The sequence below is a fragment of the Excalfactoria chinensis genome, chromosome 14 (assembly GCF_039878825.1).
Source record: "Excalfactoria chinensis isolate bCotChi1 chromosome 14, bCotChi1.hap2, whole genome shotgun sequence".
Taxonomy (NCBI): domain Eukaryota; kingdom Metazoa; phylum Chordata; class Aves; order Galliformes; family Phasianidae; genus Excalfactoria; species Excalfactoria chinensis.
The window spans coordinates 2,116,664-2,140,710 of NC_092838.1; the positions used below are offsets into that span (position 1 = coordinate 2,116,664).

Sequence of the window (24,047 nt, forward strand, 5' to 3'; positions counted from 1 at the left end):
CTCCTTCCTGAGAACCCTGACATTAAATACCTGGTTAATTTGTGATTAATCACTTTGTTTTCTCCAGGTACGTTCGCTGTTTGAATCTCCTGTTATGGCCAGACGAGCGTTTCAGTTAACGTAGCAGTAGCTCTTAACATGGCAAAGTTAAGAGGCCTGTTAAACGCTGCATGTCAGATACAGGCTGAGATGCAGGAACTTGTTTATCAGCTGCTGGTCCCACACACACACACACACACACTTAAATCAAGACCAAACGAGGCTTTGTCCATTTTACAAAAATAGCTTTTCGTGAGGTTTAATGTCTGTCTCCATTTTAAGCTGTTCCAGACAAAAGCAACCTGCATATTTGATACAGAACTGGTAACAAGCCGGAACGTCCCGCTCTGAGCTCCATCCTCACCTGAATGAGAGCAGTGTGTCACACCCGGGTGTACAACCTGCCTCCAGCCTCACAACCACCTGCGGTAACGTCAAGTTTCCCTAAGGACAATCCAGGACAAAAACACCACGACATCACAACACACAGCGGTTCCTTACAGTGCACTCAAGGAACGTCTCTTCAGGTCAGATAAAAACCCGCAACCAACGCTGTCGTGAACTATTAAGCATTCCAAATGGCTACTAGAGAGTTATAGAAGGAGGGAGCACCTACAGGTTGGATCTGCTTAACTTAATTAGGTAGCTAGAAAACTATCTCCGAAGACAAAAGGACACACCAGAGCCTGTACCCTGGAGAGGTAATCTTCGTTATTAGCGAGTTTTGCAACACAGGCAAAACAAGGTATTGTACCCGCTGGAGGGGTGAGCAGGCTGCGAGTTGAGAGCTCTGCTATCACAAGTCTCCCTCCCAGACGGGATTTCCAAAGCAAATGCTGAAACTGTCTCAAGTCAAGCAATAAATAAATAAAAGCGGAGCGTCGCGACTCCAACAGGAAACTCCTGACTTGTGCTACAGCAGAAAATAAGTCTCTTCATCAATCTGAGTGCTCGTAAATCATTGACACGTGTGATACCCTGTGACATCAATTCCTTTTGGTTCTTGGCCTCTCAGACGTTTCGGAGCCGTATGTGAGATTTGGAGAGGTTGGCTACATCCATTCGCAGGAGTTCAGGATGCCGTCACAGGTCTCTGAGTCTTGCCAATGAAATCTAAGAGTGATTAAGCACCATAATGCTTCGGGATGACAGCATGGGATTGGAATTACTTCACGCTGATTCTGTGAGCGTTGCTGTATTTTAGTCTTGAGCGTGCAGGTCTAGATGTAGAGTTTTAGGACAGACAGCAGCAGTGTTTGTTAGCACTTATTAGTCCGGTCTCACAGCAAGTAGAAAAGACTCAAGTGACTCTTCAAGTTAGTTTGAGGGCCGTGAGAATAGCAATGAGGTTTCACTACCCTCCTAATGCACATGCTGCAGGCTCAGCAGTGGTAACTTGGGGTTCCCTGCAATTATCTGAAGGCAGCAAGTGAGGTTGGGCACCCTTTAGTTCCGAGACTCCGAGGACGTCGGGCTGCGAACTGTTGACATCAGGTGGGACTTGTATGTCTTGCTCAGGCCAGTCATCCAGAACTTGAGAAGCTTGACATTGTCCTCCTCTGCAGCTCCCAGAATGCTCAACAGTTTCTGGGTATCTTCCTTGGGTCTGCTGTCCACTTTGGTGAATTTAAAGAGGACCTTCACTTTACTGCAGGAAAGAGAAACTCCTGTCACTGCTACAGCTGACTCGTATGCATCAAACAGGCCATGAATGTAACTGGAACTTCTCACAGCACCTACTGCAACTACACGTTAATTAACGCCTGTAACAGTATTCCACAGAGACCATCCTCAAGCTTTAAACAAAGAAAGTGTGAGAAGAAGGGCACAAGAAAAAGGGAGATGAGTTAAGGGAAATCGGGCACTTTCAGTAGGGATACGTGTGGATCCTACTCCTTTTCCGTTCTTGTTAGAAGTAAAATAATTAGCTCTGACAACTGGGAATCTCCCTGGGAGGCGCTTCCAGCACCCGTCTGCCCTTCGGATCATTTCTTAAAGCCATAAGGTTCTGTGAATTATTTCACATGACTGTTTGGTCTTCCTTTCTAACTACTTGCATCTTTGAAACGCGCTGCCCGGAGGCACAACCCTGACATCTATTTGGCACATTATCTGCACTGGAATACAGGCTACATTGACAGGATGATCTGTTTGCATCCTTAATCCTCATCATGTGCATAAGGTCGGCAAGTATTGTCACGTAGGTAACCTCCAGATGCAAGAAGTGAAGCATAAAGGTTAAGAAGTGCTGAAATCAAAGCAGGATTCTGACACTCTCATCTCCCAGCAGTGAAGCTGACTGCTCTCAACATTCAAGACTGAAGTAACATGACTATGAGTTTGCCCTGCACTCTGGTACAACCATCCCAGGATTCATACCAAAGTGATTTCTCTGGCTGCAGCAGGAGCAGTACTTACTTCATCCACTCCTCTTTCAGGCAAACAAGGCACTGGTCCACAACATCTACAGAAAGGTTCTGGTTGGTCAGAGCAGCTTCGATCTTGTTCAAGATTGTGGGACCAACTGCAGGATCAGAATGAAGGGAAACTGTGAGTGACAGGATATGCAATCTACAGGTGGAAACTGACAGCTTTACTGGCAATATCAAGGACTAACCCATTTATCCTGTGGTGAAGACCTGGGTACCTGCTGGAATTACAAATGAATACATCTTTGTTCCACCTCTTAGTCTGTTAAAGAGCACTGGTTTGAACTCATTTTGCACCAGTGCTTTGACATGGCGCATTAACACAGTTTAGTTCTATGTGCAGAAAGCTTGCAGAAAGCTGAGCTATTAATAACAGCACAGCCAGTTTCAGCACAGAACATTATCTCTGAACTAATGAAGCCAAATACTTTCTCAAGTCAGGAAGAAACCTACCTGCTCTGAAAGGTGAAAGAACAGGCCTCCAAGGCCTGCCTTCATTTCCCATGCTTTGAAGAGGATATAAAGATCATCCTACTAAAAAACCTTGGATCCAAGATGCAACAATATTATTCTGTGAAGGATCCTGGGACATGCACAGGTTCAGGTGCCCTTGTTTTTAAGGCTTACTTTTAAAATGAAGTTGTTTCCAGTCCCATATCAAAAGCTAATTACATATGCACAGTTGTGAACAATCTTTGTTCTGTTTACGATATACATACACATATATGAATAAAAATATACATTAAAAGAAGCTAACCAACTTAAGGCATTCCTTTCCTGGACAACTGATAGTATTCCCCAGGAGGTCATTTTCACAGCTCTCTATTGCCTAGTAAGCATCACGCTGTGCTAAAATAGCCTTTCCTGAACAATTTTGGCCCAGAAGCTCCCAGACATGCCATTAATCAGATGGAAAACAGAAAGCTATAATTATATATACATATATATACACTGATCTGCTAAACAGACTATGGAAGACCAAACCTCAACAGCTGTAAATTCTCAACCTCTGTCCTACAGTGATCTGGCTTTCTGCTCAGACTTCCTTAAAGGCCAGCACATGAACAGCGTAAAAAGTGGTTAAAGATCAGGATTCTTATTTTATTCTCAGCAAGTTTCTTCGCTGTCCAAAGCACCCACCTCGATCTGCCGCAACAGGACTGCCACTGGTGACAACAAACTCGTACTTATTGAGGGACTGCTCGTCTTCAAGCAGAGTTGGGTAGAGAGTGGAGCGGGTAGCAGCGCGAACTTCCACGAGGACTGCAAATTCTAGAGCAACAGAAACCCAAAACAATATTATCTATAATGGCCCAGACTCTAAAGCACAGCTACACACCCTGCTCCAAAGAAATCACAGCTCTGTCAGCTTACAGCGCTTGGTGCAGTAGGAACCAGGACTGTCAGCTCTGGTGCCATTAGTGGTTACAGTAGGCGACACACTTTCAACAACTGATCAGGCAGGGATATGGGGAAGAGAAGTGGTAAAGACTGTAGTTCATGCAGCATTTTTAGACTATCTGATAATTCTTTATTGAGAAATATTAGTGTCCTTTAACAGAATACGACAGGGAAAGGGGAGGGTTCTCCAAGTTCTTACCAGATGACAATATGTGGGATGGGATTTGGACATGTGGGCTAAGCCCCAAGAAGTTGCACCGATACGCCTCTTCATACTGATCACTGTAGGGGATGATCCGCACACAACCAACGGGCAGCATGGTCTAAAGAAAGAAGAGAACTTCCTGAGAGACCCAATGGATATAAATCAGCAAAGCACAGTTTTTCACCCAACTTTCGGAGACCAGCCAAGGCCTGGAGGACTGCGGGTGCAGATTCTGCTGATCAGAAGGGAGAGGAGGGATCAGAAATATCTCACTCGGCTTAAAAGAACGACTATGCAGTTGCTATCTATGGGCAACCAAGAAATCCAAAGGTTGGACTTGTATCTCCCCTCAAAATCACGTGATTTAGAACACATGTTCCACAAGGTAACATATTAGAGGCAGGTTATTATGAAAACTGGACTATTTAAACATGTGTAAAAACAAGCAGCCAGGAAACAAAGGAAAAAGGCTGTACCCGTAGCACGTCAAAAGCAGACTGGACAAGATCCATGTCTCGAGCTTTCCAGATGACCTGGTTCCCCATCAGAACATGCCAAGCCAGCATGCGGAATGCTGATGCCCCAAGAACCTGAAATGAAACCATACTGAGTTTGTTATGAAAGTCAGGGAGACGCCCAGTCTGCCCTGTTAAAAAACATGCCACATAGGAAACCGTCTAGAACCAGACAGCAGGAATGAACACGAATACTTAGCAGCAGGTCAAAACCCAGCACCAAGACTAAGTCTTTCTCTGACAGGTGCTAAAGGTGTCAGACTCGTGCAAAGTAATTTTTACCCCCTTTTACAGGTTCAAGAATAAACAGCAGCAAAGCAGCACCTCGCCAACGTGCCCAACCAATGATCTGAGTCAGCATTAAGCACCGTAAGAGAATCTTTCCAATCCTTCAGCTCTCTGGCAGGGTTACACAAATCAACTTGCTTCTTGGCTGAGTCAGTGGGTGGGCAAGATGGATACAGGCCTGTTTGGAATGGGACTGAATGACATCTATTAGGTGGTAACTCTGAATGACATCTATTAGGTGGTAACTTACACGCATTTCTCTGATCTGTGTTATGTTCCTAACAGTGATTCAGGCATGAAAGATGTAACAATATGCTTAGATAAGCCTCTAAAGGTAGCAATATGGTGTAGTTTAATAGCTTCTAGCATTCCAAATTAGGACAAAGGAGAACAAGTGGCAGATAAAGCAGATCAGAACCACAGGAGATACCTGTCAAGAGCATCCAGGAAAACAAGCTGGTGTAAAAGAAACGCCAGGTCTCACACACAGAGCCTTCTCCCTCAGAGTAACTGGAAGCACTAACGACAAGCTAAATCCACACAGACTGAACCATTTGTTCTGTTGCTCCCTATTTTTTTCCTTCAGCACTTTTGTTGTAAGCAAACAATACTCAGAGCTCTGAATGTGCTGCATAACCTCTGCATTCACCAACATGGCTTTTGGAAAGGAAAGAAGTGCAGAACTTGAGAGAAATCACATGATCCCATTCACGTGACAGATGACTGGAATAGGGCCAGGACAAGCAGAGCACCGAGGATCTCAGAAATGCAGTTAACACTGTTACTAGCTATGCAGGTACTGCCTTGAACAGGAAACAAATGCAAACTGAAGGGAAAAAAAAGTATCCTTTTCAAAACACGGCGTCGGAAGAATGAGAAGTCATTAGCTTGTGGATTCAGAATCAAAGTCAATGTGCCCCTCTCTTACCTGCCTCATGTGCCTGAGAGAGCGGAAGACAGACAACCTTCTGTGAGCGACGTTCCATCTGTTGCAATCCGGCATCAGAGATGTTTCAGCAGAGCATTTAGAGAGCTCCTGCCCTTCTGCAACATCGGGCTGGGAAGAAGGCTTCTCTTCTTCCTCAGATCCATCCCAGCCTTCTGACTCTTCTTTGAGGTCTAGCAAACAAACAGACACAACCTGAGTTCACATCCTCCAACCAGCTGCACATCCTCTGTTATTCCTTCAAGAGTCACTGCCAATCTTTTAGATAGATTTTGCAGCTTCCATTCTAAATGGAGTAATAAAATCACTGAACATAAGAATTTACGATTCCTTAATTTTAGAAACTTGGTAGGGAAAAAAGAGCAAGAAGAAAGCTCCATATTTTGCCTGCAAATTCTTCTGGCTATAGAGATTCACTGGGAAGGCCAACCCAGCCAGAGAACAACAACGACAATGATGCAACGTTCCTACACAAACAATAAACAACGTAAGTGTATGCAGAGAGCCTACAATGCCAAAGACCTTGATTTCATGTCCCTTGAAGTCACAGTCATATGGGAAAGCACATCAGCTACTGCAGGGTTACCATTAAGGTGGAGTCCAAGAGAGATGGTTGCACTTGCTATGCTGGCAAATGCATTTGGTGTTTTACCAGCCACAGCATTCTTAGAGGACCTTCCAGCTCTGGAATCTCTGGCCTCACCTGCAAGTTTTTCCATCTGAACAAGGGTATCTTCGGTTGGAGCTCCCTCCAGAAGTTTCTCTGTCAGCCGGCTGCCACAAGCCTTCAGAAGCCTGGAGACATTGAAAAACAAGTGGAAGCAGCAAGCAGGCTTAATGACTGCTAAGCAACAAAATATAGCAAGAAACTTGGTGTAACTAAACATTCAACCATTTACCAATACGTGTTCCTTATAGGCACGCCTACATGGTCCTTTGTCCTAACTACCAGTGCATCTTACAGCTGCAGCTGCTCAGTCACTGCAAGGCCTACCATTTAGCAATTACCTTGTGCAATACACTTATCCTCCCCCCAGGTCACATGCCAGCACTGCATCCCTCTCTGTGGCATCTTTCCAGAGAATTTTGATGACACACTGAGGGGTGGGAAAGTCCTTTCTTGCATTTTTCCTTACGTTTCCTCATACTTCAGTTTTTCCATCAATAGTCACATAAGGAGATTTATTTCACTGCAATAAGAACGATTTCTGTCTTAAAGCCACCACGAGGCCTTCTGTGCTCAGCTTCTTCCAATTCAGAGACTTCTTAGCAAAGTCCAGCTTACTACATCCAGAAAAACAACCCAAACATTTTCACCCTTTCCAAAAATAAAAGGCAATATTTTCTTTGTGTTCCAGAAACACAAGTGATATTACCAAGCAAAGGAAGTGTGCAAACACGCCCACAGGTTCTCATCGTTGGTCAGGGATGTTAAGGAGCGGGCTGCGTTGCCATTGCGCTGGTGCAGGAAGGGGGTGAATGCTGTGTTCATCCGCTGAGCGCGCTGAGGGCACCCAAACTGCTCAGCTTCAAACACCTGCAGCACAGGAGGAGAACAGTGTAACAGTCTTCTAAAAGGCTGACAGAAAACTAAAAGCACCAAAACGGTAACGAACACCCACAAGTGAAAGGGGTGCATCAAATACAGTCATCCAAATAGACTAAATGACAAGGGAAGGAAGAATACCTTATTCTTAGATTGATTAACGTTATCATTAAGTAACACATCCGCTCTCAAAACTTAGTCCTTCACTGCTTTGGGTATTTAAATTCTAACAGAGCTATCGTGTGGCAGTTTGGAGCCTGAAAAGAATCACAAGTGGCTTAAAAGAACAAAGGTGGCCTCTCTCCTATAGACCCAGATACACACCGGCTTTCACTCCTTGTATCAACCTTCAACTGGTTGCAGTGAGCCAGAGCGGCTTCTGGATTAAGATGCAGAGAGCTACCATAAGGCTGGACTAATGCTGAGCCAAAAGGACTCACTCGCTGACCCACCTTAAGTGCTTTGCCCTGAAGTTCATCGATGATGCCTCTGATTTTTCCCAGCAAGAAAGGCCATGAGTTGATGAGGTAAATCCGGTCCATCATGATAGTGATGATGCTGTACCAGCGCTGGAAGCCTCGAGCCAGGCTGTCTTTGATAAAGAAGGTGTGGCTGAACACAAAACCATGCTGTTCATCTCCAAAAAATATTGGCCCTTCACGTCCTGGGCAGACCTGAATGGGAGGGACATACAGACCAAAGCAGCTCAGCTGGAAGAGCGATGAACTGTATAACCAAAGTTTGCTGCTATTTAACAGACATCTGATGAATAAAACAAGTTATTTTTAAGGCTGCTATCCAAAACCTGTAGTCAAACAGACCTCTACATACATAATAAAGCCTTCAATTTATCTTTATTTTACAGATTTTGCTCAATTCAGCTACAACACTGTGGAGAAATCACAAGGAATTGCTGATGCTGGCACTCAAACACTAGTCTGTAAAGCTCTCCCTTCACTTATAAGAGACACTGAATGTCAGCAGTTTATAAAGACCAATTCTCTCTCAATACAAAGCAACAGATGCCAACATTTTTACACAGACAACGTATCAGTTTATATTAAAAACACACAAACGAGAAACAACCCACAATAAGGAGTGAAAATAAGAGAACTTTCACATCTCAGAAGTCAAGAGGAAAAGCATCCCCAGGTTAAGGCCCTAAGCAGGATTTCTTCCTAGAGAGTTACCTCACAGCTCAGACTGCGAACGCAGGCCTGGCGCACAATGCTGAACAGCTGGGGGTGGTTTGGGTGCTGGTGACTGACATACTTGATCGAAGTCTCCTTGTCGTGGCTGACAAACCCAGGGTGTCCTCCTGCAAGAGAGCGGCAACCCTGAAGACAGAAAAGCAAATCCAAGCATGAATGAACATGCGGGTTTCAAAGGTTTCCAGCTGCCTCTGTGTTTTCCCTTCAAAGCGTAGGGTAGCGTTATTTACACGTACAGATATAAACTCAAGTATTCAGAATGCGAGCAGTTTGAGTCAGGATCAGCACCTGAACCCAGATCCTTCCTATGCCAGTTTTCCACTGCTGAATTTGATCGTGCATTTGATGGTGCTGGCTCTGCAAGCAGTACAAGTCAGTTAACAGCACCTGTGAAAGCAACCGGCCAACAAAAGCACTGGCCATAACCTAAAGGCACATAAATAACAAGTGGCTCAGATCAAGTGCTAACAGTAGCCACGCAAAGGAAAAACTAAAAACACAGATTTTTCTCTAACGTTTTAGTAGCTTTAAGGTTGTTTTATTTTTTCCCTGTTCCCTGTTTGGTCACTGCAGTTTATAAAGGGTTTTAAGTACTGTCAGTTATATGGAAGCACAGGGGTAGTTCACGTGTGTCCTAAACAAAGCAGCTTGACTCCGATAACCCAAGAGCCCTTCAGTCAAGCAAAGGAACACTGAGGGTCAGTGTACAGGTATTGACACTCGCCTCACACATGTCTGACTTCTTTGGCCCTGGGCTGCTGGAGTCAGCGCTGGCGCCTTCAGCTGGGCTGTGTGAGCGGATCCTGCTGCTCATCTGGATGCCGCCTTCCTCCTCTTCCGCCTGCTCATTCTGCCCAGCGATGTCCCCGCTGCCCGCGCCTTGAGGAAGGGGCGAGTGCAGAACCTCAGTGCAAAAGAGGGTGCGGGGGCCGTGGAGCTCACAGAAATGGCAGAGAGCAACAATAGCATTCATAGCGAGAGCTCAGCACATCCGACAGGACCTCCTGCAGACGAGTGACAAAACACACAGCATCAATACAAACCGGCACAGGAACTGCTGTTACCCCATAGGCCTGTTAGCTGCAAATGCTGATCTATGTCCTTCCAAGAGCTGCTCACTCAGGGCGTCCAGCACAGCTCCGCCTTGGGCCGTGCTCATACCCGCGGCCTGGGAGCACAACCAGCGCCTCAGCGCCCTCCGTGCGAAGCACTTCCCCCTCACATCTAACCTAACCGTCCCCCTTTTCAGCTCGTAGCCATTTCCCCTCGTTCTAACGCTGCAGCCCCACAGGCCCGGCCAGACCTTCGTGTCCAGCCCCGGTCCCCAGTCAGTCTCACAGCCCGGCCCGGTCCCGCTCAGCCCCCGCTCTCCTCAGGCCCAGCCGCCCCCCCCAGCTCCGCTCCCCGTTCGCTCACCGCGGCTCCCCGCCCGTCCCGTGGCTGCGGGCAGCTGACACACGCTGACCGCCGGCACGTACCATCCTACCGGGCCGCGGGGGGGGGGGGGGGGGGGGGTGATGGTGAGGAGGGCGGGCAGCTTCCCGCTGTTCACCCGGCGCCAAGGAGCGGCGAGGAGCGGGATGAGGATGCAGAGGGATGGGAACGGGGGCGCAGCTGGAGGCCGGATAGCAGGCGGCTCGCCCGCCTCCCCCGATGGCTCCCAGTGCCCTCCTCCCCCCCCGCGGAAGCGGCAATGACCGCGACCCGCAGCCGCCCAGTCACGGGATCGGGCACAGCCACTGCTCGGAGCGCAGGGGGGTGAGACGAGAAGCGGCCGAAGCCCCCCCTTCCTTCCCCCGCAGCGCCCCAAACTCGCGTAGGGCCCAACACGGCAGCCCAGAGCTCTCCATCTCCGGGGCTCGGCTCGGGCCGCCGCCCGCGCTCTGTCTCAATCTGTCTCTCTCTTTCTCACCCCCCCGCCAGGTGGTGCAGCCAGCGGCGCGGTCACGTGATCGCCAGCCACCGGCATGGCGGCCGTGCGCCTGCGCAGTGCGATGGGCCCCACGGCTTGGGGCGGCGCTGCCGTGGTGCCATATTGACATCCCGTTACCGGCAGCTGGAAGCGGACACGGGCAGCTCCGGCTCCAGGGAAGGGAGCAGCCACCTCACCTGGATTCGAACTAACACCGTGCTACGATGTCGGCCCTGCTGAGCAGCTCCAGCCTCCTGCTGTCAGCCACGATCACATCCTGAGAACCAACATTAGACCACCCCCCAAAAAGAACACCTAGAGAACGCAAACACGAAAGCTCCACTGTCTGATCCTCATTTAAGACAAAGAACGGCTCGTTTGTCATCTTTATTTTCCAATAGTACATTTAAACAACGTCTCAGGACTAACCTCCTCAGCCGGGGTGGCCATGCAGAAAACATTTCCTACGTTACACAGATCGCACCTAAGACAACACACACAACGGGCTGCAGCGGTACTGCCAAGGAGAAGGGGGGAGCTGCCTACAAGGAGGCAACCTGAGCTATGCAGAAGCATGTGGTGCGATGGCAGCACTACAGCTGCGTTACCAAGGGTCAGTAAGCAGGGCTCCCGTGTGGCACAAACATACAAGGGGTGCTTGTACACAGATTCAAGCCTTTTTTCCTTAAAAACAAACAAAAAAACCTCCGCATCATTTTATTACCAGCTAAGTGTGAACGATACCCCCCTCCTGTGGCTAAGAGCTGTAGTTGCAAGCCTAAGGCTCCCTCCAGAGCTGCACATTTTGCAAATGATCACGCATTGAACTATGATATCCAAGCATGATACTAGATATCAAAGCATGCACGCAGGATTTTGCATGCACAATGGCAAGAACTGGCCACAGGCCTTCTGAGAACCTTAAGCTCAGAGAAGCGGAGCACGCAGCATTCTTACATTTAATCTAGTCCTTCCTTGCAATAAATACAAAGCAGAAAGCTCAAGCGTTGTCAGAGCATCTCAGCTCACCGCAGCCCATGCAGTTAGTTCCAAGACTTGAAGGAGCTTCTTCATTAAACAAAACCTGACTTGGTTTCATCAGTATCTCAGGACACACAGATGCCAGACCTGAAGCATTTCATCAAAGCAGTGGCTCAAAAGCCTTTCCCCCCAAAGCACTTTTGGTGAATACTTCCTACAGACGGGACCTGACTTCAGATTTTCCACCAGCAAGTAACAATGCGCCTCCTTAAAAGGCAGATCAAGAACAACAGTGCAATAGATCGTTTGAAAATACCGCACAGATCTGTCTGCCAGCCCTCCTGATGTGCAGCAGAGATTTATTTTATCTGTGTCAGGAAAAGAAACAAAGGAAACACAGCTGCTATTTGCCAGGTACGTCCATTCATTTGCTTGTAATTCCACAGACATAAAGGCATTCACCAGCCCTCAGCAGAACGTCCGTGCTTACTAATAGGAACCAGCAACACAAAAAGCTCAGCCACTGCAGAGAGAACATTTCTGGTTCTTCTCAGGCTTCACGAAAGCACTGTGCATACATTCTCCTGGCAGGTGAGCCTTTGGCAATGAAAGGTGAGCCATTTTTGTTTCTGTGGCAGTCTGGATTACTCATTTGCAATACTTTTACTGCACACAACTGTAAACATTTCCATTAACCCAGCTTTGTGCCTGAGCCCACAGCACAGCTCAGCAGGTATTGAACACAGTACCACAGCAAAAAGTTGCATAAGCATTTTTAGAACTGAAATCACTGCAGGATTAACTAGAAGGAAAAAAAAATACCCGAACATTAAAAAACATAAATATATTTAATTACAAGACCAGTAAGGCGTGTTTAGGTGTAAAATTTGCCTTTAAATATGGAAGTCACTGATAGGAAGCATAAATTCTCAATGGTGAACAACTAACACTGTGGACTTATGCTGTGTTCACTGCTAAATTGCTATTTTATGCTTTTAAATACTTCATTTGGCACCTAGAGAATAACCCCGGGCAGAGTTGTCTTCTAGAAAGCATGCTACTACCACACAGCCTCTGCTAGAATTAAGAGACCAGTTTTAAATGAAAACCCCAACAGTTCTGCATCTGCACTGGAAGCACAAAATGGGTTATTTTCAACCACAGGTGACCTCAATACAGACAAGTTTAACATGGCAAGAGCCAGAAATGCTTAGCTCCCACTTCGACACCTGACAAAAGCTGGCAGGTTAGCAGCAGCAAGCAGCTCCTATTCAGATGTTTAAGCAGGAAGCAGTAGATGCTGAGCTTCACACATTCTGCCTTGATGACAGGTTTATGTATGCCTGATAGTAGGAGGTTTGCACTGATGTGAAGGATCTCAAAGGTGTTTGAACAGTCAGAATCTTCAGATACATAAGAGCTACAGAAAAATAAAAATCCCATTGATTTAAGAAGTGAAACCCTTAAAGAAGCCAACAAAAATAGTGAATTAATAACTAGATGCCATTCCAGCAAATTAGTTCCAAATCAAATAGTTTTTTTATGAGTTGTATAGAACTTCATAATGAAGAATCATATTTAGAAACAAAGAAAGGATCTACAGCACAGTCTTCACTTAGAACTGATTTCCATCACAGAAAAACAGTAGTGTGTTGAATACCTTCGTGCTGATTGTATAGGAACAAAAACTTAAACTTCTTTCAGCGTGAACAACTTCATATCCAGCATCCTCCAGAACACCCAGGTCTTCCAATTATCCTTGTTTAGGCCTAGTAAATTTGATCCAAGAGCAAACATTATTAGGAAGTATTTTGTACCAGAAGTTTAAAATCATCAACAGCTCTCATGTATGGTTCCCCTAAAGCAACTTCTGCTCTTCACCAAAGTCACCTACCGAGGCCTTGTTAATACCTTTCAAGAAGAACATGGTTCTCACTTCATCATTTGAGACAGCAGCCAACTACACTATGTATATGCAAATTATGATGTAGAGAAGCTCCACCCCTCTCCCCCCACCATATGTCTGCACTTTGAGCCAAATTTAAATACAAAACGAACCAGTAATTATCTTGTAAATGAACCAAACCTAGCTCGCATTCTTCCCTGAATAACACTTTTTTTTCCTGCAGAGGAGGAAAAAGGACTGCTACAGAAACACAGCAACATTCAAAACCTTTAAAACAAAAGGTAGATTATTTAATGCATTAACGATGTTAATCTGAAGATAAATAAATCCACAACAGACTTTTAAGTTTCTTTTGAGATTTCCTTTTTCTTTGCGGAGAATATTTCTGAAATTATACAGTACTGAGAGGGTGTTCTTTTATTTTCTCAATGTCCAGGTGAAAAGCAAAGCTCAGTTCTCTCTGCTCTCTTCATGGAACTCCTCAATGCCCTATTCCAGGCGTGATTCTCTTTAAGCTTTTACTTGAAAGCGGAGTAGTGAGCAACATTAATTTCAGGAATAACTGGATGGTTTGGTCCCTGAGTCATCTTCTTGAGAGCCCATACTCTGAAAGATAAAGAGTTATTTCTTCAGAAACAGGTCTGAAGAATTACCTTAGAGACAGACTTTTCTTTGAAGTTAACAGGTATGGAAATCAAGTGGATATGAAATAACTTCCTTTCTATTTTAAAGCACAATGTATAAACACGTTACACTGCTGTACAATTACTAGCACTATAAGTACAAACATTCGGCACAATGTACTCACTGCACTCAGGTTCTTAAATACTCTCACAAAATGTTAAATCAATTACCTTCTGCACAAACTGAGGGTTCACAGTGATCTCTTGATCCATGGCTTTCAGTCGTTCATCAAGCTCTATACATTTCAGCATCTTAAGAGAGAAAGAAACAACAACAACAAAACATACTAAGCCGGTTGCTTTGTACAGCTTGTAAAAGATCTTCAAGATACTTGATGGCTGTGCTACGGACAATTGGCAACATTTGCCATCACAAAAATTCCATATCAAAATGCTCTTTGCCTTTATATCCCAAATGAAAGCATCACATCACTTTTTATTCTCTTATTTTAATTGATATCTTCCCAACAATCCTTTTTAAAGCCATTGATCGACAGCCCTACGAGGGTCAATGACCTCAAACTACAGGCATATCACTGTCAACCAAACCGACCCTTGAACAATCCTAATCCAGCCAGTTTGAAGACCTTCACACCATCAGCATTAAGCAGTCAGTCTACTGAAATGTCTCAAGCTGTACAGAAGATAAAGCAGGAAGTTCATCGCTAATTACTGCCAATCTAAAACTTGTAAATTCTGGTACTGTGAAATAGCAACAATTCGTAGCTCTCCATCCCTGCGTGTAAGTTACCAACATGGACTTCTCCCAGAAGCTGACTACAGACTAAGGTTAATTGGTAGGAATTCCAGAAGCATTAAAAATCTTGAAGATTTACCTCCTGATCAATGTTATGAAGCATGGCTGGATTGTTATACTTTTCAGGGTTATCGTGGAAACAGACCATACCATCCTTCTGATTAATACTTGCAAAAATTTCACCATCTTCTATCTGAAACGAGAGAGTTTAAAATAAAGCATCACCAAGAACAGAATTTCAGGTATCCACGACTCCATATGGGATTTCATTCAACACAAAACTGAACCTTTCTTCAGCCAAACACATGCTGCCAAACGAGACAGTCTTCCGCTGGATCAATACTTAAACTTGGACAGTTTAGTCACGTTGCAAATCTTACCATGTGGAGGACGTACTTTTCTGCTTCTTGGGGCCCCGACAACTGCACTCGACTTGCCATGTCTTGTAATGACAATGTTAAAAACGTCTGAAATTTAGAAAACACCAAGCCAATGAAATTATACACCAAGAACTTCTCCTGCCAATCCTTCATGGCCTAAAAATACAGTCTTATTTCTGAAGTTGGATGGGATGAAACAAGCAGAACACATAGCTGTTACTTACAGCACCATGACAGCAGAGTCAGTTCTTACTCCAAAGATTCCAGTTTGTTATGCTGTGCATGAATGCAGGCCAAACTCATGGAGTCGTTACTTCATTTCTGCAATCTCTTTCTGTCCCTTAAGAACTGTGATCATGTCTAACCTCTTACCCAATATTCAAACCTAAATAAGGCAGCTGTCTACCCCTTGCATATACTGCACTACTCCCAAAGTTACTTCTACTACAGCAAATACTGTTTGAGCTTAAGAAAAAGAGAGCTTCCCCTTATCTCTATTAAGGATTATTCATTTCTTCAGCTAAGGACCAGATCACTACATTGCTTCTGCATTTCTTTTACCTGATGCTTCCAAAATCCATGCTATTCACTCATTTTCATCTAACGAAGTAACCTATGAAGTTCAGCTTTCCTATTTTTGAACAAAGATGGAAATTGTGGGTTATTTGTGTTCATGACTTTTTGGATTATGTATTAAACGAGCATGGGCTAACCTCTCTCATTCACAGTAGCAAAACCATTGACTTAGATCAGTGTATTGCCACAGGTACTAAGGTTCGGAAGCTTCTGTGCAAAAAGGGAACAGGTAAGCAGATATATACCTGGATACCATCATCCTTGGCAGTACCCAAACCACTCTGACAGAGGCTTATTGAACCACCTTTTCACTAAAGCTCAAGTAGTTAATTGAATTTGTTTTCTACATAAAGCACCTTAAAGTCTCATAATGGTATTTCGCACACATGAATCTGTTTTAGTCATTTCACTGTGACACAAAGACATTATCATTTTGCACTTGTTTGAATAAATTTCAACCCCCACATCTTACACATCTTACCTTGGTTAGCCTCTGAATATTCTTTTTGTAGAGAGATGACAAGCATTGCTTAACCAGCCCCATATTGTTATCCCTCGTGAATGTTTCACTGTGTTTGTTCACCAGATTTCGAAGCTCCGAGGGTTTATTGGTAGAATAAACTTGTGCTAATTCATGGTAAGCATTGCTAAGGGGCTGCAATTAGAAAAATGAGAACTCCTCTTAAAGAACGCAGTGCTCAACCAGCCTTACAAATTCAAGTCACTACTTCAACATAAGAAGCCAAGCAGGCAAAAGGAAATTAAAGTAGCTCAAGTGCTTCTCAAAATATAGGTGATGCCCATGCAGCTCTATATGGAAACAACAGCTCCTTGTCCAGTTATCTGCACTAAAGTAATGTAAGACCTAATAAGCACTGGTCAAGGACCAGCATATGACAATCTTGAGTTACAGTATCTTACTTGAGCTACAGAATCTTAGCCACAGAAGACTAGAAGAACAAGACTGTGCAACATTAAACAGCATCACCAAACGAGGGTAGAAAAATGCCTGCAATATGGATTTTATTACCCACATGCATTGCTCTGTGATTTAGCTGCTTTTGCAAGACTTACCTTAATGAACCTACCAACTATCTGGGAAGTGTATTTTGGTAGCTGTTGAACTTTGCCAAGTAGTATCAAAGAAACTAGAATATACTTTTTATATGATTCCAACATAATATGACTAACAGCCATGGCTGGAGTAGTTATTGCCTAAGCAAGAGAGAAAGAAATGAAACAAGTTTAATATTCACATTGGTAAAATGCAGCAGCTGCATTAACAACATCTCAGTTTAAACCAGCATGCACAAAGGATGCATTCAATATTGAGTGTTACATTCTCTCTTCTTTCACAGAAGAAAGTAAAGCAGTCCTTATTATAACATATTATATTATTATTAATATGTATATATTATTATAACAGGCACGAACTGTAACTCCCATCAAAAAATTAGCAAAGCTGAGAAGCAAAGCCATCGTGCTCTTTGAAAAGACACAGTTCTGAGCACCAGCCTGTTTCTAGGCGAGCAGTAATAAGTGAGCACTTGAAAATATTTATAGTGAGATAAATTTAACATCAACCTTTGAGTTGCATAGCTTTACGGTGCATTAGTTGCTTGGCTGTGACTTTCTAAGAAGATAACACCTCTAAATTCAGTTTGTTACTTCACTCTGTGCACTAAGAGCACCATTTATCTATACTCCTTATGATACAGCTGATAAATGAAAATTAACCCCAATCGGTTTTTACACGCAGTTTCAATGTACACACATGGAAAAGCAAATCCAACGTGAATGATGGACAGAAGCACAGATCTATTAATAGAATTGCATCCTAAAGGTTAAGACCAAAAATAATCAGACTGTTTGTATTTTATACGAGGTACACAGCTTTCTATTCTGTCCTTCGTGACAATTCAGAGATGACTCATTATCCCAGTGGCATTACACATGCCACTTTTGCTTTTCAATGCACCACAATTCAGGCTGATCAGTTTTAAAGTTACCTGTTCGTAGAAGTAGAGTGCTCTTTCAAAGTTCTTTAGCCCAGTGTATATCATCCCACCATAGTAGTAATAACATAAAAAGTGCTTTGCATCGTATGCCCCATTTTCTTTACAAATATCCATCATGTCCACATCTAGATATGGGAGGGCAGGTTTAAAGCATTTTGCTAACAAACAGAGCTACAAGAAAACAAATCAAGTTTCTTAAATTAGCTATTTCAAATACCCACAAAGATGACACTGAAATGCAATTCGTTTAGTAGTATTTAGCACAGCTCACTCCTCTGAGAGTTAAGAAAACAGTGTATGTCACAGTAGAGGCATAACACAGATTATACATTGTATTGTGGTATTTGGAAAAAAAACAGATTGTAAACTTCTGTAAATTATCTGAATCCTAAAGAGATCAGACTAAGCGACAAAGCAGCCTGAAACTCTCAGGCCTTCAAAACTACCATGCTGGCAGCACAAAACACTGCACTCAACATTCTCATCCAATTCTAAGTCCCAGGAGCCAAGAATGAGACAGGAGTGCAAATCCAGGCCAAAGACATGGAGACAAGCACGCCTTTTGTCAAACTCGAGCAAACAGTATTTGGCCAGTACACTTACACTGTCTAAGAGAAGCTGTGCACAACTTCCAGCCCATAGAGAAGGACTTTCAGAAGTCATGAACAAAACTAAAGGTCTGGGGACAAGTGATGAACATTTAATAGGAAGAGAAGGGAGTTTTATTTCAGTATACCATATTATAGACTACTGGAAAAGAAGTAATAAATAAATAAATCACAAAACTCAAAGCTTTCCTTACACTGCAATACGCAAACATGCATTTCTCAAACAGCTACAGGTAGTCTACAAGCTTTCACCCTCAGCAAAAAAGCCCCGTGTTCCTCTTACCTGGCAGAGATCTGCATGTATTGAGGTCAGCTGGTTTGTGTTCATCTGCATCTTGTCTATGGCTTGTCTGAGAATGCTAATTCCTCGAAGGGGCTGTCAGAAATTACATCTCTTTCAGATAATTTCTCATAGATGGCAGCACATTGGATCTTATGTTGACACTTACAAATGAAAAATAACACTAATTGACAGGTTCCGTTAAGTAATAATTAACTTGTGGTTCCCTTTTTGTAGGACATTGCAGTCACTCAGAAAACACAATTAGCCCATGGTATGTAACTTCTCCTGATAAACTAAACAAGGTCACCAATTCTGCTCCACCAAGACAAGTTCACCAGGAAAACAGTACACTGTTCTGAGTAAACCTTTTCTTGACTCCATGATTCCATCTAACTTCCTAGCAAATAAAGGCAAAGCTCCTGCTTTGCTTCACTTAGTCCAGATTTGATCTCTTAATTCAAGCCAGATTTAACTTACTTTTCCAGGACATTTTCAATATCTTACCCCTAAAAACAAATGGCCCCTACATTTTAAGGCGTTTCATTAAGAACACTGCGTCAGACTGACGAGAATAACACTGAAACATCTCTCTGACTCATTGTCTCTATTAGTTTTTGCAGCTCCCCCCTATTCACACACACACACCATCTGGATAACATTCCAGGTACAACTGATTTCATGGTGTGAGAGCATGTTTTTAGCTAACTGCCCCCCAAATTTTCACTTATATTTTCTTTAAAGAGGTTTTAAAATCTTCTTTTACATTCATTACTGCTCAGTAGACTTAACATACACAAGGAGCCACACAAAAATACTCTGCATGAAGTTAGCAGTAATTCTTTACGAAGCAAGTAAAGCCCCTCTTAAGAGCCTTGCTTTGTAGGTTCCTTATTTGTACTAGATGATATTTGCTCACCTGTTTTCTCTCCACAAGAGCATTTGTTAACTGGTGGCACAGGCCAGCAACTAAACAGAGAAAACAAGAGAATTCAGTAAAACAAGAAAACCAATAATACCAAAATATATCAATATATAAAGATATTTCTATAACATACTGAATTAACTTACAAGTGTCTGTTGCATATCTAATGTGTTCCCCATTACAAGTACTGATGAAGAGCTGCACCTGTGAGAATAATGTTTCGAAGTCGGGGATGCTGGGCATAGAAAACTTCACAAACCTAAAACAAGACCAAAAAACGTTTAACACATAACATTTAGAGATTAATTAAAGAAAACCAAAATGTTTTATCTTCACTCTCTGCAGATACAGGTAGATGCTTGCAAGAAGTGACAAAGTGGTCATGACAGATGGCATATGATTTCCCCAGGAGCTGCACAGCACTTGGAAGTACACTTTCAGTGCATAGTTCTACTATGAACCTAGTGAAAAGCTAGGAAGGAACTAGCAATGAACAACAAAGATCTCTTTACCTGCTACAATTATAATCACAATAAGTAGTAACAGTGAAGTTTATAAACAGTGAAGTTTAAACTAAACCATTTCTCAACTATTACTTGATCAGACTTGTATGTCTTGCTAAGAGCTCCTTCTCTTCACTTTCAGTTTCTCTCCAGCCCTGATGGTTCCTCAGCACCCTACAAGCTCTAAGTTCCACAGTGCTTCTCCCATGAGTTGTGATTACACTACCCGAGTGCAATGAGAACTCTGCACGTGGCTTCATGCTTACAGCTTGGCTCACTCATGTCCTGCCAATTAGAAGTTCTGTACTTTTTTGCTGAAGGTAAAAACACTCATATGGGCATAATCAAGAGAAACAGATACAGCCTTAAGGAAAACAATATTACCATATTTTACAGATTTATTTTCCTGTTGAAAGCACCAATTTACTTAAACATTTCTTCTAATAAAAGACATATTACCAAAGGAAACTAAGCGCTATTCTGCAACAGACTGAAGAGGCTTGGTTGGCAATTCAGCACGTAGCTTGAAGTTTTGATGCTAGAATGGTTAATTAACAGAAAGCCATGCTTACAAGACAGCAAGAACTCCTAATGAGTGTTCCTGCACATCCAGGGCTCCAAGCACTGTATCCAGATGGGAGAGGTTTTTCGCTAGCAGTTCTCCGCTTTTATTGATCAGCTCACAAAGCTGGGTCATTTGCCCTGAAATAAAAAGCATCCTTGTCAGACTGCAGTTAAAAAACACACATGCATTCCCATGCTTCATTACACGGAATCCCCATAAAATAAAATGAAACAAATCAGGAAAACATAGCATCACCCAAACAACTGACTGCTCTGCAGTATGTTAGGCACCAGATCTCAAAAAATAAGGTGACAGATAAGCTTCTGACAGCAAAGGAAACCCGCAGAACATGAGCAGCAGCATCAATCTGCCTCATTATAGAGGGCTTCAGGATCTCGTAGCAACACTAAGCTCTGCCTGAGCCAAGTCTCCAAGACTTTGGCAAGTTTACTGCGATGCCAAATTCTCTCAAATATGAATAGAATTTACCTACACTTGTGCCTTCTAGTTGTTAAAAGGGAAAACGTATCTACCAATAACAGTGCCCTCCGCTTTTCAAGATAGAAACACCTCGATACCAAAGCTTGTTCCTTAACATTTCTCAAGTGCCTTATTCACTTTTCTGATCTGCTCATTATTAATTTCCAAAACCCTGCAACTAAACACCCCCAATAACAGGATTTTTTAAATCTGTTCTTAACTTCATATAATTATTTCCTACAGTATTGTTCTATTCATCGTGAACCATAAACACATTATGAAATGTGACTATTTTGAACTAGGAAGGTCTGGTAAGCCCTTAGAAATAAAGCAGGGACTTCCCTTTCCATTTTAACAAACTGCTGTCAAAACCCTTTTTCTTCTTTTCCTTCTTCAAAGCTGCTGGAATTAAAACATCTTTCTGAAGCAAAGGACTGCTGCAGTGTTCAAACCTTGTTGATTAGAGGGGTCCTTTCACCCTCACATGTCTTCATGAACTAAAGAATGGTGCTCCCGTTCATAGAGATTAACACCATTCTCAAATGTCTCGGCCTTTCCCTTTGAAAACAAAACAAAGATGGAACCTGGGGAGCCTTACAAATGCAACGTTAATGCTGAAGTAAAGGAGGGATCAAAAGGTCCATTTGTAGGACCACAGAGCAGGAACCCCAGACACCGATCCTCATAACATCTCTGTCCATCCAGATTTAAAAGTCCCAAAATAAGCACGGAAAGAAACAGGGCCTATAAAATTGTATTTGGCAACAGTATTCAAGCACTGCAAAAAGTCAGTTCTTCTGCCCTCCCCAACAGACAAATCCTCCCTCTCTATGGCCATCATCTAGCGTCCTCCCCCCATAAAAATGACCAAAAACCAAAACCACAAAGGAAAAAAACAAAGCAACAAACCCCAAACATGCTAAACATTGTAAGCATGCAAGTAGAAGATCCACACAAGGCCTCGCTACACATCCATTTATGTCATCCCCTGTGCAGTTCAGCACTGACAGCCAGGGACGACAGTACACGTGCTTCAACCACTGCAGTCTGTGGTGCCTGCACTCACTCCTCACAGACAGCACCGATCTGGCTAGTCCCCAATGGGAAAGCTTCCATGAAGGCAGCCAGTTTTCCCCTAGGACAGCGTTCACCTTCACAATTACATAAGAACTCCCCAGTTAAACTAAATCATACCAAAAATATCCTGTAGTCTGCTAAGTACCCACATAGGTACAAGCAGTCTCCAGTCTGCTATCCTCAGTAAAAATACGACACATTTAGTAAATTAAACCAAAGCACGACAGTCTGCACCCCACCCAAAAGTAACTGCCAGAGACAAAGCCTGAGGGCTGCAGAGGAAAGCATGGATTTCTGATAGCTTACAAAGTACAAACATCCACAGAACCGCAGGGGTTGGAAGGGACCTGGGGACCCCCCAGTTCGACTCCTCCTAAGGCAGGTTCCCTACAGCTGGTTGCATAGGAAGCCGTCCAGGTGGGGTCTGATATCTCTAGAGGAGACCCTGCCAGCTCTCTGAGCAGCCAAGTGCTCTGCCACCTCTGCAGCCAAGGAGCTCTCAGGAAGCACTCCCACAGAGAGTTCACGAAGTCCAAAACACCGTTGCTTCCACGTGGGGTAATGACAAGTTTGCCAACAAAAGTGAGACGGCTTATGTAGAGACATTAAAACGCTTTCTGAGCGTTGTGTAACGATAACCCCGAGGCAGCCGAGATAGGTCAGAGATCCCAGCAGCACCGACAGACCCTCAGAGCCCCGACCCGGGAAGGCAGAGCTTCCACTCACAGCAGCCGGTACATCTGAAACGCCCTCACGCCCCCATCGCAGCCTCTACGCCGCTCCCGTGAAGCCGCCCCATTTCCCAGCCCATTTCCTCTCGTTCCCAAAGCTCACGCTCCATCCCAGACGCTCCTCGTGGGCCCGAAGCCCTCCTGAACTCCCCGACAACGAACGAAGGCCTCACCGGAGCCACGAGCGGAGCTCGGACAGACGGAGCTCCGCAGCGCGGGGCCCAACTACTACCCGAGATAGAGCCCCGAGAGGCGCAGGCCGCAGCCCGCTCCCCACAGCCGCACGGGGCCCGAAGGGCCGCACCGGCCGCCGCTCCCAGCTGAGCCCCGCCCGCGGTTCGCACCCCGCGGTCACCTTGGGCCGAGAGCTGCCGGACGCTGTTAACGAACTGCTCCAGCGCCGACGCCATCTTGGCGGCTGGCGGCGCGGCCGCGCGCGCTCCGGGAGGGGCGGGGCGGGCGGCGGTGAGGGGGGAGGGAGGGGCGGGGCGGAGCGGGACGGAGCGGCGGAGGGAAGCGGGAAAGAGGCTGCGCCACGGGCGCCGCCGCCGCCGGCCAATCAGCGGCCTCTGAGGGAGTCGCGCGACGCCCGCCGCCGTGCGTCACTTCCGCCGTCTCGCGAGAGCAGACGCCTCTCCCCCCCGCCCGCCGCGGTTGCCGGGGTAACCGAGGCCCGGCCGGAAGTACCGCCCCCGCGCCCGCTCCGCACGGAGGAGGCCATCTTAGCGCCAGAAGTCGTGACTCAGCAGGGCCGCCGGGCGGGCGGGTGACGTCGCGGTGGCGTCACTGACCCCCTCGTGTCGCCGCTCCTCAGCGGCGGGTCCTCTGCCGTCGTCACGTCCGGTGCGTGTCGCTACCGTCCTCGTGTGCCCGTGGCGGGGCTGGAGGCGGTGCGGGGCCGCAGAGCGCAGGGCCCAGCGCAGCCCCTCAGCGCGAACCCGCATCTTGAGCCCGTTCTGTGAGGGGACGTAACGTTGAAAACGGCTTTGGTTGGAATGGCCCTTAAAGACGCCTTCAGAGCTGGCCCTTTTCGCTGCCGTAATGCGGTGGCTCAACTCAGTGCCGCTATCTGATAGCATGTAAAT

The 24,047-nt window shown here is 45.0% G+C and overlaps 2 protein-coding genes across 3 annotated transcripts; both read right to left on the bottom strand.

Annotated features, from left to right (window-relative positions):
* Nucleotides 1-268: 268 nt before the first annotated feature.
* FLCN (folliculin) lies at nt 269-10,272 on the bottom strand. Of its 2 annotated transcripts, none has more exons than XM_072349532.1 (12): nt 9,997-10,272; nt 9,305-9,584; nt 8,560-8,706; nt 7,822-8,043; nt 7,200-7,360; nt 6,527-6,618; nt 5,806-5,996; nt 4,551-4,664; nt 4,069-4,192; nt 3,609-3,740; nt 2,458-2,563; nt 269-1,687 (listed from the first exon to the last, which is right to left on the bottom strand). In XM_072349532.1, exons 2-12 carry the CDS (start codon nt 9,551-9,553, stop codon nt 1,486-1,488), a joined length of 1,740 nt encoding a protein of 579 aa, XP_072205633.1. In that variant the 5' UTR covers nt 9,554-9,584; nt 9,997-10,272; the 3' UTR covers nt 269-1,485. The 2 variants fall into 2 exon arrangements, with proteins under 2 accessions (XP_072205633.1, XP_072205634.1); XM_072349533.1 differs by lacking the exon at nt 9,997-10,272 and adding an exon at nt 9,884-9,986.
* A 3,371-nt stretch (nt 10,273-13,643) lies between these two features.
* COPS3 (COP9 signalosome subunit 3) lies at nt 13,644-23,485 on the bottom strand. Its single transcript, XM_072349113.1, has 12 exons — nt 23,318-23,485; nt 20,682-20,811; nt 19,753-19,865; nt 19,601-19,650; nt 18,685-18,777; nt 17,785-17,964; nt 16,850-16,990; nt 16,257-16,430; nt 15,200-15,286; nt 14,899-15,012; nt 14,234-14,314; nt 13,644-13,985 (listed from the first exon to the last, which is right to left on the bottom strand). Exons 1-12 carry the CDS (start codon nt 23,370-23,372, stop codon nt 13,932-13,934), a joined length of 1,272 nt encoding a protein of 423 aa, XP_072205214.1. The 5' UTR covers nt 23,373-23,485; the 3' UTR covers nt 13,644-13,931.
* Between the last annotated feature and the right edge of the window lie 562 nt (nt 23,486-24,047).